This window comes from Rhinopithecus roxellana, chromosome 3, assembly GCF_007565055.1.
Source record: "Rhinopithecus roxellana isolate Shanxi Qingling chromosome 3, ASM756505v1, whole genome shotgun sequence".
Taxonomy (NCBI): Eukaryota; Metazoa; Chordata; class Mammalia; order Primates; family Cercopithecidae; genus Rhinopithecus; species Rhinopithecus roxellana.
The window spans coordinates 74742657-74756972 of NC_044551.1; the positions used below are offsets into that span (position 1 = coordinate 74742657).

At 36.3% G+C, this 14316-nt stretch overlaps 2 protein-coding genes across 11 annotated transcripts in view; one reads left to right on the forward strand and one right to left on the reverse strand.

Moving 5' to 3' along the window:
* PPIP5K2 (diphosphoinositol pentakisphosphate kinase 2) overlaps positions 1-13157 on the reverse strand; it is a 77198-nt gene extending 64041 nt beyond the window's left edge. For 8 of the 9 annotated variants that reach the window (XM_030927243.1, XM_030927244.1, XM_030927245.1 and 5 more), the window contains exons 1-4: positions 13001-13157; positions 7821-8212; positions 3863-4058; positions 359-449 (exon numbers count right to left, since the gene is read on the reverse strand). In XM_030927243.1, the coding sequence (XP_030783103.1) occupies positions 359-449; positions 3863-4058; positions 7821-7934 (401 nt within the window). In that variant the 5' untranslated portion in view covers positions 7935-8212; positions 13001-13157. Of the gene's footprint in view, positions 1-358; positions 450-3862; positions 4059-7820; positions 8213-13000 lie in introns of those variants that run through there. The other variant, XM_030927249.1, reaches the window with a different exon arrangement.
* A 158-nt stretch (positions 13158-13315) lies between these two features.
* Positions 13316-14316, forward strand: part of GIN1 (gypsy retrotransposon integrase 1) — a 32172-nt gene continuing 31171 nt past the window's right edge. The window contains exon 1 of one of the 2 annotated variants that reach the window (XM_010372113.2): positions 13316-13425. The gene's annotated coding sequence lies outside the window, so the exon portion shown is untranslated. The remainder of the gene's footprint in view (positions 13426-14316) is intronic. The other variant, XM_030927250.1, reaches the window with a different exon arrangement.

Below are 14316 nucleotides of genomic sequence, written 5' to 3' on the forward strand. Positions count from 1 at the left end.
TTTATCATTTAAAAAATCTAGTTATAATGAGTAAAGTCATAATTTCATCATCAGTCCCATGACAGAAAAAGTGCTCATAACTTTCAATGGTTTAGCAGGCTCTGGAAATTGTTAAACAATCTCGGTTAAGTTTGTCCTACTACTTGGGGAACTACTTGTGACTTTGGGTAGATTAATCAATCTTCCTAATTAGCAAGATTCCTCATCTGTAAAATTAGGTAATCAACAACTCTTTCTGAGTATTTTGAAAGTACAATGAATTAATAATGCAAAAACACCTGATGCCATGTCAGCATAGAGTAGGTACTAAATTAATGTTAATTTTCCTTCCCTTAATTCAGCCAACTTCACCACTCACCTATCTTGTATGAGATACTGCATATTCAAGTCATTGATTACAAATGGATTCCTGAGTTTTGCATAGGCAACCGCTTTGTCCAGTGGAAATCCTAAGAATACATATTATTAACATATTCTGTATAATCTCAAGATAAGCATCTATACTTTATTAATTTGAATTGATGCCACCTCCCATAAAAGATTAATTTCATTAACACATAACTGCCTTCTATAAAAGGTATGGAATAATATATACATAAACCTTGATTTAACTTATATATTAAATCTTATTTTTTCCTAATTTGATTGTTAAGGCACAGCAAACCAGTGATTATATAACCAAATTTGGAGCACTGACATGTGAGTCAAGGTCTGACTAGTCAGTCACCTGAAATAAGGTAAAATTCACCTCATACACAAAGAGAAATCTATATATAAATAGCATGGGTGTATCAGAATCACCTGGTGATTTTTAAAAAATATATTCAACATCTCTTCTTTTCTCTTAGATATTTTGATGCCTACACACATAAATTAGCTGATATCCAAAGAACTTATGTACCTTTAAAAACAGTGGGCCAGGAGTGGTGGTGCACGCCTGTAATCCCAGCACTTTGGGAGGCCGAGGCAGGTGGATCACCTGAGGTCAGGAGTTCGAGACCAGACTGGCCAACATGGTGAAACCCCGTCTCTACTAAAATTACAAAAAATTAGCCAGGTGTGGTGGTGTGCACCTGTAATCCCAGATACTTGGGAGGCTGAAGCAGGAGAATCACTCGAACCCAGGAGACGGAGGTTGCAGTGAGTGGAGATTGCACCATTGTACTCCAGCCTGGGCAAGAGAGCAAGGCTCTGTCTCAAAAAAAAAAAAAAAAAAAATAGCTATACAAGCAAAAATTAATTCATATATGACATATATGCTCAAAATATACGAGCAGAATCATGCTATTGCTCGGTCAACATTAAAATATTAGAAATTAACTTCCTAAAACTTGTAGACTGGTAAAAGTATTAATTACAATGAAAACAAATCAAATAGTAGATATAGTTAAACAGGTCCCCTCCCCCAAAATCTAAAAAAAATCTTATGATTGGCCGGGCGCGGTGGCTCAAGCCTGTAATCCCAGCACTTTGGGAGGCCGAGGCGGGTGGATCACGAGGTCAGGAGATCGAGACCATCCTGGCTAACACAGTGAAACCCCGTCTCTACTAAAAAATACAAAAAACTAGCCGGGCGAGGTGGCGGGCGCCTGTAGTCCCAGCTACTCGGGAGGCTGAGGCAGGAGAATGGCGGGAACCCGGGAGGCGGAGCTTGCAGTGAGCTGAGATCCGGCCACTGCACTCCAGCCTGGGCGACAGAGCGAGACTCCGCCTCAAAAAAAAAAAAAAAAAAAAAAAAAAATCTTATGATTATATTTTATTCTCTATATTGGCACTAATGCCAGGTACAGTGGCTCTCGCCTGTCCCAGTACTTTGAGAGGCTGAGTTGGGAGGAGTGCTTGAGGCCAGGAATTCAACACCAGCCTGGGCAACATAGCAAGATCCCATTTCTACAAAAAATTCAAAAGAATCAGCTGAGGGTAGTGGCGCAACCTGTAGTTCTATCTATTCAGGAGGCTGAGGTGGGAGGATCACTTGAGCCCAAGAGTTTGAGGTTACAGGGAGCTATGACTTTACCAATGTACTCCAGCCTGGTTGACAGAGCAAGACCCTGTCTCCAGGGGGAAAAAAATTGACACAAAGTCTCCAATTTTATCCATCAATACATATCATTAGTTGTATACCGTGTAACAGTTAAAGACATAAACCAGCGTTCAAATCCTGGTTCCATCTTTCACTAGCTATGTGACCTTGGGCAAATTTATTTAACGTCTCTAAGCCTCTGGTACCAGCATAAAAGAGTATTACACCAGTCTTACCTAGTAGAGTTTTGAGGAATTAATAATAGTGTGGATATAAGGCACTAAGCACAGTACCTGACATAGTAAGTGCTCAATAAATGTTATTGTTATTATTCCTTAAGGGGCAATATTTTAAGAAATATCTATGGAAAAGGATAAAAATCAGCAAGCATACATAACTTTAGTATTCAACTACATAATACTAAGTATACCGGTGAAGAGACTATATTTTACAGCACTACCAGGATGAAGAGAAAAAGTATTAAAACATGCTGAAAATAAAACAAATCAAAAAGCTGTGGCCAGTTAAACCAAATTTATTCCTAAACTCCTCTTAGTTTTCAAAATTTAAATAGAGATACCTTATATCAAGAATCACTTAGCCACAAATTACAAATCCTGCAAGTTTTGTAAAGACTCTCAGAATTCACTGCTTGTAAAGATGTCTCAATGTCTATGATTTGAAGCCTCCTTACAGAATTTAGCAAACAGAAAACACCTACACTGTTTCCTGCTTTTGGTTTTGTTAAAGAGAAACTTTTTCCCTACCAAAAGATGGTATGTGGAATATGACATTAGCTATAGCACCTACTTTTTACAGGCAAATATAGCATTAATAGGAAGAACCATGTGAGGGTAAGGGAAGAATGCTTTACTCTCAAGGAGGAAGAAATTTTAAGGTTCTCTAAAATGAGCAGCCTGAGTCTTTAAAGATCAGTGTCTTGACTTCTCTATGAAATAATGAATATCAGTTTAGGCTATGGTAGCACAACCATGCTCCATCTTCTTCCTGCTGAAGTAAGACTTTAACATAGCTCAGGACAACATATTTTGGTAACAAGAGATGATTAAATATGAATACATTTACAACCAAGAGCACATCTTTTCAATTAATAGTTCTTAGTGGGAAATTCACTTAATTCACTGATTCTTAGGCTATGAATTTTCAGATGTACCCTCAGCAATAATTTGATTAGTGGACTTTACAATGACATAATACTTAAGCTGAATTGATATTTCAGTTTGATTAATAAAATATAGCAAGGAATATCTAAATATCTCAAATTATTAAGTTCTTAAAAATGAAGTATGTATATGGAATGTATAAAAATGAATATGTATATGGAAAATGATAGATCTTGTTCTATACAGCATAGAAAGGGACTTAAAGTATTCAATAATTCAAGAACTTGTCCTAAGAAACTTACAGATGCAAACAAGAGCTCACACAACCTTATTTTTAATAGTGAAAACTGGAAACTGTCCAAATATTAGGATATTAGATAAATTTAAATATGTTATGGTATATCCACACAATGATATACTATGCCACTATTAAAAACCACATTATCTAAGAATGATATGGTGGGGGGAAAAAACTGCTTGATGTAATAGTGAAAAAGGTTAAATATAAAATTACACTTACACTATGACACTAAATTAAAGGAAAATACACAGAGAAGACATACACTGGAAAGAAATATATCAAAATGTTAATATTACCTGTCCATGAAAGTGGGTTAAAGTTTATTTTTGTTTTATCTCATAGTCTACAATTAATATGTATTAGTTTTATACTCAGAGAGGATAAAGGAGTTTCTCCCCCAACTCCCCTTAATACCTTTAGAATGGAAAGAAATAAGACAATCACATAAAGGCCAGTTTTCCACTGGTTCATTCAAAATAACCTCCTCTTCAAATACTACTACTGTGATATATTTAAATAAGGAGATCCGTTCAAGAATTTCCTTCATTGGTTTGGATTTGGATTTCTTTGCCATGGAACATATTCCAACCACAATCTGCCTTTCTGGTGGCTAAAACAAAAATGAAACAAAAAATCGGGTTAACTTTACATGAACTCCAAAGTACAGCTATCTTCATTTGTTTTCCAAAAGTAGATAAGGCATGTGATCAATCAATAAAAGGGACACATTAACAAACAAAGGAATTTTTAAAAATTATATCATTGTTATAATAAACACTTAAAAAACAGTTTTCTACAAAGGTCTGGAAAACAATTTAAAAACAAAAACACTTTCAGAACAAATATTGTTGCTATTTTCAATGAAATTTAAAACTAAAAAAGTACCCCCTCATTAACTACCTCTAGCATTTATTTATCCTCCTCATACCAGTATAGGAACAGTCAAAACCCATCTACTCTATGTAGAAAGATAAAGAATTCTCTTGCCTAAAATAAGACATAGTCCTGACTACAAAGCTATACAGTATTGAACTATTATTGTAGTTTGCACTTGAATATTAGTTGGTCACCAATGACAACCTGGAAGAAAATTTTAAAGAAAGCCACACTGCCAATAGAGGTGTCAAGTCTCTTTGCCCCTCCTGTCTTCATAGCCAATACTCCTATTTGTTGGGGTTACTGATCTCTGGCATCCTCGTAACAGCTCGAAGGCCACGATTCAGTCTAAAACTTAAAAAGCAGGATTTAGAAACTAATTTATGAGTAGCTCCTAGATTTATAAAATTACTCAAGATTCATTTGTGATCTTTGCATGTAAGTGCTTGAGAGTTTTATCAAATACACAAAAGCTGTCTTCAGTTTCTCATTTCAATTCTTTTTTCTTCCATGATACTTTATATATTTCACACAACATTATAATCTAGGTTCGAAAGTGCTTTACTGGGCTTTTTCTTAATATATCTAAAAATAAAATTGGATAACATCAGAATTAATTTATTTTTTTTTTTTTTGAGACGAAGTCTGGCTCTGTCACCCAGGCTGGAGTACAGTGGCGTGATCTCAGCTCACTGCAACCTCCGCCTCCCGGGTTCAAGTAATTCACCTGCCTCAGTCTCCCGGGGACCTGGGACTACAGGTGTGCACTGCCACACCCGGCTAATTTTTTTTTCATATTTTTAGTAGATATGGGGTTTCATCGTGTTAGCCAGGATGGTCTCGACCTCCTGACCTTGTGATTCGCCTACCTCAGCCTCCCAAAGTGCTGAGATTACAGGCATGAGCTACCACGCCCAGTCTAAATTGTTCTTTTTTTATGCCTAGAACCATATTTCTGTATGTTCTCCTCAAACTCATGAAATGTAGAGTTCAAATTGTACTACAGTTGACTGGTAAATCAAATAGATTATAAATGCTAACCTTCCTGGAATCTTCTGCATTTATCCCTCTGACCATCCACTTTTATATAAGACCTTATTCAATGCTTTCCTGATCAAAAGTTTTGATACAGTTCATTATAATGTTCCTAAAGTAGATCTCCCCAGACAACAAATGTACTCTAACCTAACATTTCAAATTGCTTTACAATTTTTTTAAATGTTAATATATTAAGTCTTATGTATTACAAATCGATTTAATGAGTATCTGCTCAATGGCTAAGATGAATAGGAACCATTCAAGTTTAAAATGTATAAATAAACTTACATTCCTAAGACACAATAACAGAGGTTCTCTGTTAGGTAAAACCTTAAAGTCATGAAGATAATTTTTTAAAATGATCTGAGGTATTTTGTTAGGTTGAATGTCTAAAAAAACTATATTCACATCTTTGAAGTCTAAAAACGGGAGAGAAATCTTAAAAACAGAAGAATGATCTGGAATAAATCATTTTATAAATATAAAGCTATAGATCAAATAAACTAAATCAAGCTTCTGTAAAGTGATAATAGTGCACCATACGATGTGCTGAAGATTAGATATACAGACGTACCTGTACTCAAAGTACTTTGAGTCTAACAGGGAACACAGTAATAATAAAACACATGGTGATACATGGAACAGAAGTACAGTTGGCCCTCCATATCTATGGGTTTCACATCCATGGATTCAATTAATCATGTATTGAAGATATTTGGGGGGGGAAAAAGCATCTGTACCGAACATATACAGATGATATTTCTTATCATTATTCCCTAAGCGATACAGTATAACAACTATTTACATATTATATTGCATTAAAGTAATTTAGAGATGATTTAAAACATATGGGTAGATGCGGCTTACATGTAAATATCACACAATTTCATAAAAATAACTTCAGCATCGGCAGATTTTGGTATCCACAGGGAGTTCTAGAACCAATCCTTCATGGATATTGAGGGACAACTGTATATACACCAATGTAAAGACACAGTAATGAGGAAGAAGTATTCCAATCTGTGATGGAAAAAAAAGCAAGGAGAGTGGAAAGAGTGAATGATGTGAAATCTGAGGAGGGTTTGGAAGAATGAAAAATAATTCACAAGGTATTCCAAAATAAGGTCATTTCAGAAAGGTGAAAGAGTACATACAATAGCAAAGATGCATGGTATGACAATAAATACGTGGAAATAAAAATGTTGATGTTACTGAAACATAGAAGGTAGAAAGAATGGGAGAGAGGTATGGATATAGATATAGATGAGACATAAAAGCTTTTACATGTAAGAAGACTGGCTTTGATCTGCCAGTGGTGTTTACACTATATTCAGAAGAACTCTAGAAAAAGGGGATAAAGGTAGTAGAGGCTGAGTCAACAGTGCTTTCTAGTTTAAGTGAGCCAGAGACGCTCTGCTTTCATGTTTTACTTATAGGACTTCTAGATAAAACTTCAGATGAAGAAAAGTTTGAGCTGGTAAGAGAAGCCTGCCTGAAAATCTAGTTTTTCAGGGGCAGGAGGTAGCAAAGGTGCTCCGCATTGAAGGTTTGAAATGAGCTAACAGTAGAGTTTGCGTTTCAAATATGTGTAACTCCACTGTGAAAGATACTGTTATTATAAAAAAGGGCTTAAAGAGTCATCTAATCACTATTTTTGGTTTTACTATTTTTACAAAATAGAACAGGTTTTTCTCCTAAAACTAAATTCTCTTTCCAATTAGAAATATATGAAAAACAAACAAGTACTGTAGGTATTTTAAATCAGTATTCACAGTAAAGTAGTCTCTACTTAAAAAATTAAATGATGAGTAAGAAAAATATTGGTCTAATGTAACTATAGCAAAATGAGTATAATAAATGTATATCATTTCTAAGATCCAGTATGGATAGAACATTACATCAGAAAGAGAACAAGCTTTAGACACACACACAAACACATAGATACTTTAGGTAGCCTACCCTTTTAGCTACTCAGTTTTCAGACTTCTGAAGTTAATAAATATGAGTATCTTCAGTTCAACCAGAACTCACACTGGTAACATAAGCTTAATGAATCTAGTTAAGTAATCCTTCTTCTTTAAATAACCTTTAAAATTATTTCCTTCTACTTATCATCAATATTTGTTATGTATTTCTACATACAAGAAAGCTTTTGGATTTATGGCCCAGATTACTGTTTCTCTTTGCCACTTTTTTTTACCTAACATTGAGTTACACTATGCGTATCACTGAAAGAAACTAAAATAGGCATCATTAAACAACATAAAGGTTTGACCCATAACTGTATTTATTGATTCATCATAGATTCAACAACATCAGTCATGAAACAAAATATACTTTTTCAGTTTAAATATTTTCCAACAAAAAGAATCTTAAGATTAATTCACATTAACAGTGATTAGTAAAAAGCCTATACTGTATTGGTCTTCTCTCACCAAAGAAAAAACAAACAACTTACAGAATCATCTTCTTCCTCATCATCTTCATCTGCATGGTGGAAGAAATGTCGATAATTTCCAGGATTTATTTCTGTATCTTCTGGTCCAACGAAGAATCTGGGGGCTTCACTCATTTTTATTTTATTTGATGTAGATATAATTGAAATGATTTATATTAGAACTGCTTCTAAGTAAATAGCATCAGAAGAAAGCATTCTCCACATATTAGCTGACACACAGGTCTGTGACAGCTTGTTTCTGCTTATACAATCACTTGATATTATGACTGTTGGCAAATACTCTTTTGTTCTTAGGTATCATTGCTTCATTGTTGATATCAAAGTTGTTGCAATTCAAAATACAAAGACAGTGAGGCTATTGCTTTCTTGAGTTGACACAGCAATCTTCTTACCTAAAATGTAATGAAAAAACTAATTTTGGGAGGTGCACTCCAAAAACATTCCTGTAAAAAATAATTTTTAATGACTTGTAAAATCAGCACCAATAACTTGATGTATATTGTCAAAATGAAAATACAATTTCTCCCATAAGAAAATTACTTATAACTAATAAAAACGAAAAATTAAGAAACTAAAACTGATCCTCAGTAGTACACATCTTAGCAACTTGACAAACATATGAATTAACAAAAAGACTACACATTAAATTCTTTATCCCAAAATAAACCAATTAAGAGAAAATTACTCAAATTATAACAAAATTATATTAAAGCTAAATCTGTTAGCACATAGTTACGAAATATCTGAATGCAATGGAAAAGAACAGACAAATGGAATGCAGCTTTAAAAACCACTGAGAAATATTAATCTGAAATTACATTAAGTCAATTTGTAAAAGCTGACTGTAAACAGGTATTTTAGGGAACATAAAATTCTATATTCTGGTCTCATACATAAATGAACAAAAAAAGATTAGAATCAGAACAAGATTTCATTTAATAGCAGCTCTTAAACGTGTAGAAGTCGAAAACTCTTTAACAAATCTAATAAAATCTATGGATCTTCTCCCCAGAAAAAAAGAAAGTACATGTGCACTAAATTCTGCAAGCAATTTTATGTGATTCACTGACATTCAAACTCTTCCACATAACCAGGCATCCATGAGTATCAGTTAAAGAACTATCATAGCTTGCACCTGTAATCCTAGCTACTTGGGAGGCTGAGGTGGGAGGATCGCTTAAGCCCAACAGTTTGAGGCTGCAGTGAGCTATGACTGTGCCACTATACTCCAGCTTGAATAACAGAGAAAGACTCTGTCTCAAATAAACAAACAAATAAATAAATAAATAAATAAATAAATAAGAACTATCATATAAGAGCAGTATCATCTCAAAATATTCCTTACCATAGTTGTTTACATGTATTTGTTTCCTGGTCATATTAAAATTAATTATATACCAAGATGAAACTACATAACAAATGCTTCATTTGATTACTGGTAGTAAAAGAAATTAATCAATCAAATATTCTTAAAAGTCAAACAATATGCTAGGTAGAATTAAAAGCATAACTCCAAAAGTTCTATTCCTAAAGATCTAATTCCAGTATAACTGGTGACTCCCCAGTAGACATTAAAATCAATTTACCCAGTCAGCCTTCACTTTAACCATCTTTAAATTACAGTGTTACATTTAAAATAATTTGCAATTTAAAAATAAAAGTAGAAATAATTTACTTTATAAATCAATGCCTTTTGTTCTATTCCTCTGCATTGTTTAACATGTAAAAAATGTCTACTGAAAAAAAAAAAAGTTTCCAGTTGCTGTAAAATTTGATGTTGGTGGATAAGTTGATCTCAGTTCTGTTTTCTATCAAATGGCAAATATCTCTTGGTTTCTTTTAAGTTTTTTACTCTTTCCATCTAAAAAGAGCTCAAATATTTCGATAGTGGAAGGGGAATGTTCTGGAGTCAGGTACATCTGTTTTAATCTGTCACTTTTTAGCTAGTGACTTATGCTAGTTGCTATTAGTCTATAAAAAAGGGAGAATAGTAATACCTGTAACCCTGTAAAGACTAGGTGAGATAGCATAAGTGCTTGGCGTATATTAAACAATAAATCATAGTTTCCATAAACACTCCTATAAACCAAACTCCCTACTGACTCTAACATATAAATCTAAAAGAATCTGAAATGAGTGTTATGCTACCAAAAATGTCCACACTCAGTGCAGTAGTTCTCAAACATTAGAATGCAACGGAATCACCTGTAGGGACTTGTTAAAACACTAAACTCAAAACTCTGGGGGTGGGGCCCAATATTTTGCCTTTCCAAAAGTTCCAAGGTGACGCTGATGTTGCTCGTCTTGGAATCACACTATAAGAACATTGCTCTAGACTCAAAACTGGGTTTGAAAACTTTTTCTGAAAGTTGCTCAGCTCTGTGTCCTTAGTCAAGTTATTGAAACTCTCTAGTCATCATCTGTAAAATGGGATTATAAATTTCATATATTGTTTTGACGATTAAATTACAATACAGATGCCACAGCAAATAGCACATATTAAGCACTCAGTAAATGTTAGTTGTTTAATATCTTGTTAAATGTTGTTATGACAGTTTTCTAACAAATTTAATTGGCAAGGAACAAATATAAATAACTCAATTTAGAATGTATCTACTTACCTCTTGTCTAATGAGTCACAGAAACTCCCTTTGCCACTGTTGTTGTTGGAGACCTCTTTACATCTTTTCTAGTCTTACCACACTGCTTGAGACTATCATGAACACTACTGCCTGGGATAATCATTCTTCTCTTTCATACCTTTACTGGTCACAGCCAGAGCTACCTGATCCTCAAAATAACACCCTGGATCATCCATCAGTCCCACCTAGTATTCAGATCCCCTTTACCTGAACTTAATATTTCCAAGCCATCATTCCAACCCTTTCCATGGGTTCCCTCAGGAGCTCAACCATAAACTAGTAAATCTCTGCTCTCAAAATCAGAGGAAATGGGAACTCCTGCTCCTGCTGCTCCTGCTGCTCAGCCTGAATGCAAACACATAACCAGTTTTCCTGAAATTCCAAAAGCATTTTCCAATGGAAACACTGTTATAAATTGTGTCTCCTTTCCAGGGCACTAATAGTACATCCATGTAATAGGGAATAAATAAGCTTCTGCAGGCTGGCAAAGGCAATCTGGTTCATTTATAAGATTACACAAAAAAAGCCCATTCCAAGTTCCACACAACCTTCACGTTGATTTTTTTTTTCATTCTTCAAACGTTCATTTAATACCTTTTTGCTGAACCTGCATTTCCTTCTGCCTGGAATTCACTGCTCTCCTTGAAAGTTCCTATGCCCCATTCAAAAACCAACTGGAAGGTCTTCAATGAAGGTTTTCCTGAGAACTATCACACTTCTGATAGGCCCTAAATATACATAAAAACCCTCTCCCATTTTCCATGTTCTGCAGCATTTTGGATCTATCTTTTCACTTATTTGTTTCCATCAGAGTTGGGTTTTTTCCTCCCCAACTTTTTATTATGAAAAATGACAAATATTCACGAAAGTTGAAAGAATAGTTTATTAATCATCCATATGCCCACCATTATACTTAACGATTGCCAACATTTTGCCATATTTGCTATTTATACACACACACATACACTTGCTGTACCATTTGAAAGTACTAGGTATCAACACACTTCAACTCTAAGTACTTCTGTATGCATCTCCTAAAAATAAGAACAACTTCCTACATAAACACAATTCCTTTTCCACATGAGAAAATTAATAGTCCATAACACTGTCTATATTGTGGTTGTATGGGAGCTTTTAGAGAATGAGGACCTAATCTATATATTCCCGCTACTTCACTTGGTTCACAGCACTTATTTGGGTAATCCACAGATGTTCTACCAATCGTTCAGTTTAATACCCTCACAACAACTACTCTGAAAGTTATATGAATTTAAAATTTAAAACAGCAATGTTTGATTTTAAAATTTTCTGCATGTAGGTTTAGTCATTTGCTTTAAATAAACCTGTGCTGCAGTAAGTACAGTATTCTGAGTTCTGCACTACTTAATTCTGCATCACAATGCTACATAAAGACAGAGATCACGTCTAACTTTTGTCAGACATATAAGTAGGTACACCAATTTTTTTTTAAATGAATGGATACTTTCCGACACTGAAAATGTTAGTGAAGAAATTGAAATCAAGGAAGAACAGGACGGGACAATAGAATACAGATTTTGACGGCAGACAGATCTGGTTTTTAACACAGATTCAAACGTTTACTTACAACTGTTTACTAGGGCAAGTTGCTTGACTGCTCAAAGCCTCAATTTCTAACTCTGTAAAATGGTGATAATAATCTAACATTATCTCCTGGAATTGTTGAGAGGAACGAATGACAAAATATGTAAAGCACTCGGCACACATAAGACTCAGTTAATGGCAACTATCATTATTTTATCTTTCTAAGACAAAAAAAAATAGCTATTTCATTAAAGAATTCACAACAGCAGAACAAAATCCTGTCCCAGTGTAGAGCGAGGATTTTATGTGCTAAGGTCAGCTACGCTTCCCACTTCCATAGTTAAGCCTTCCAGCAAAACACCTACTACCCAAAGGACTCCAAGAGTCGCAGACTCCCAGGAAGAGGTCAAGAACCTTGTGAATCAGATCCAGGGATCACCACCCCAGCCCTTTCTCCTTCAAGGCGCGGAAGGCTGCAACGCCCTCCAAATGATTAGGTGCGGCAGTGACCTGCGGCCTCGGTCCCTACTATGAAAGGCTGCAACACACGAGGCTTTTGTTCTGTTAAAGTGGGTGTAGGGTTGACAGAGAGGGATAAGGACGAAGGAAGAAAAATTTTTTAAAAGCCACCTCTACCCACAGCAGTCCCATAACTCGAGGCTAATCACTTCGGTGGAACCAGGAACAGCGTGGGGTAGAAGCTCGACAGTTCCCTTTTAGCTGAGCTTCAATTTCTGGCGTCTCAAACCCAAGAAATGAAAAAGGGAAGCCATGGAGGAGCAGGAGGAGAAATCAAGGCGCGAAAGGACCCTCAAAGCTGTACTGTCACTCCACGCTGCAGCACATGCCCCTCGGTGGAGCGCGTGTTTAGGCTCTGCAGAGCACAGGAGACAAAGCAGAAGCCCAGCAGCCGCCTCAACCCTGGCATGATCAGGTTCTGCATCTCCGGTTCTCCTCCGGTTCTGGGGCCCTCACCTGCCACGAATGCGGTCGTCACGCGAGCAGTTGTGAGATGGTCAAGCCCATTCAGGTCTAGGTTACCCACTTTCATCCCGGAGGCAGGGGTGAGATGTTCGTCAAGTTACTTCAGTTGTAGGCGTGGACGTAGGCTACTTCCTTCAGTAACAGCTATAGGGCCACACAGGGGCACCTCAGGCTACTACACCTCAGAAATCTCCGTCACGCCTCTTCCCCGCCCTCCTCGGGTCTCACGCCGAAACCTCACCGGGCGGAACGATTTCCGGCAAGAGCCAAACGATCCGTCCTAACCTTTCTGACCGTGGTTCCAAGGCTCCCAAAAGGACTAGTCTCTAAAGGACCTGGGTAGTTCCGCTTCCGGCAGTGCCAGATAAATCACGAGAGGAAGCTTAAATCTGTCGTTTGAATTTAGGACCACCTCGGTGAGTGGTCGTTTTGGTGTGCTCTGTCATACCTACCTGTTTTTTAAAGTGAGGCGTAACCCGACAGTAATTTCAAAACCATTAGCCTCGACCAGCCTAAAGAAGGGTTTAATTGAGTCTGTGGGGAGATTTTGCGCAGGCGCCGTTGAGACGGGAGGGCCTTGGGCGTTGCGATGTCCCGCGCTAGCTGAGCAGAAAGGGCGAGTGCCGTTTCGGGCCTGGGGAGGTGCCTACTGGGTGTAATTGAGTTTTACCAAATGGTCATTTTCCTGCTGATTCTAAGTGTGGTTGGACCTTGCCCTTAAGATTCCGTTAACAAGTCACCCAAAGCTTAGGAAATGCTCCTTCACAGCGTTTGAAACTCCGAGCACTTTTGGCCGGCATTGAAGAATTCTCCTCATTACTTTGATCAGTCATTTAATCAGAAATTTTGCCCCAAATTTAAATAGTGGCGGGGAGAAACGTGAGGTCAAGAGGGAATCCTGTCACGTAGTTTTAAAAGAAAAATGTCCACTTTATCTCAGTGTAGGTTTTTCTTAAATGGGCATTTCTGAACCAAAGTAGATACTTTTTAAAGTGGAAATTCATTTATCCCATGTGGCTTCCTGTGAATGCGTATGGCGATGAAGGCATTTTTTTGTTAAATGAATTTGTACTCTGAAGTGAACCAGATTACAGAGAAGTGTATTTAAATTTACAGCTCCTTGACGTTGCATGAAATTGTGCGTGTCCATTTTTTGGAGCTTAAAATAGAATAATTCAAATGTCAGAATTCCGATCCAAGTTAACGTGTTGATTGAAAATTGTAGATTTTAAGATGGAACTGGCGGGTATTTCAACCTTTTAGGGGCTTAAATTGGTAGCTTTGTTTTTAACCCTTGGTGAAACAGT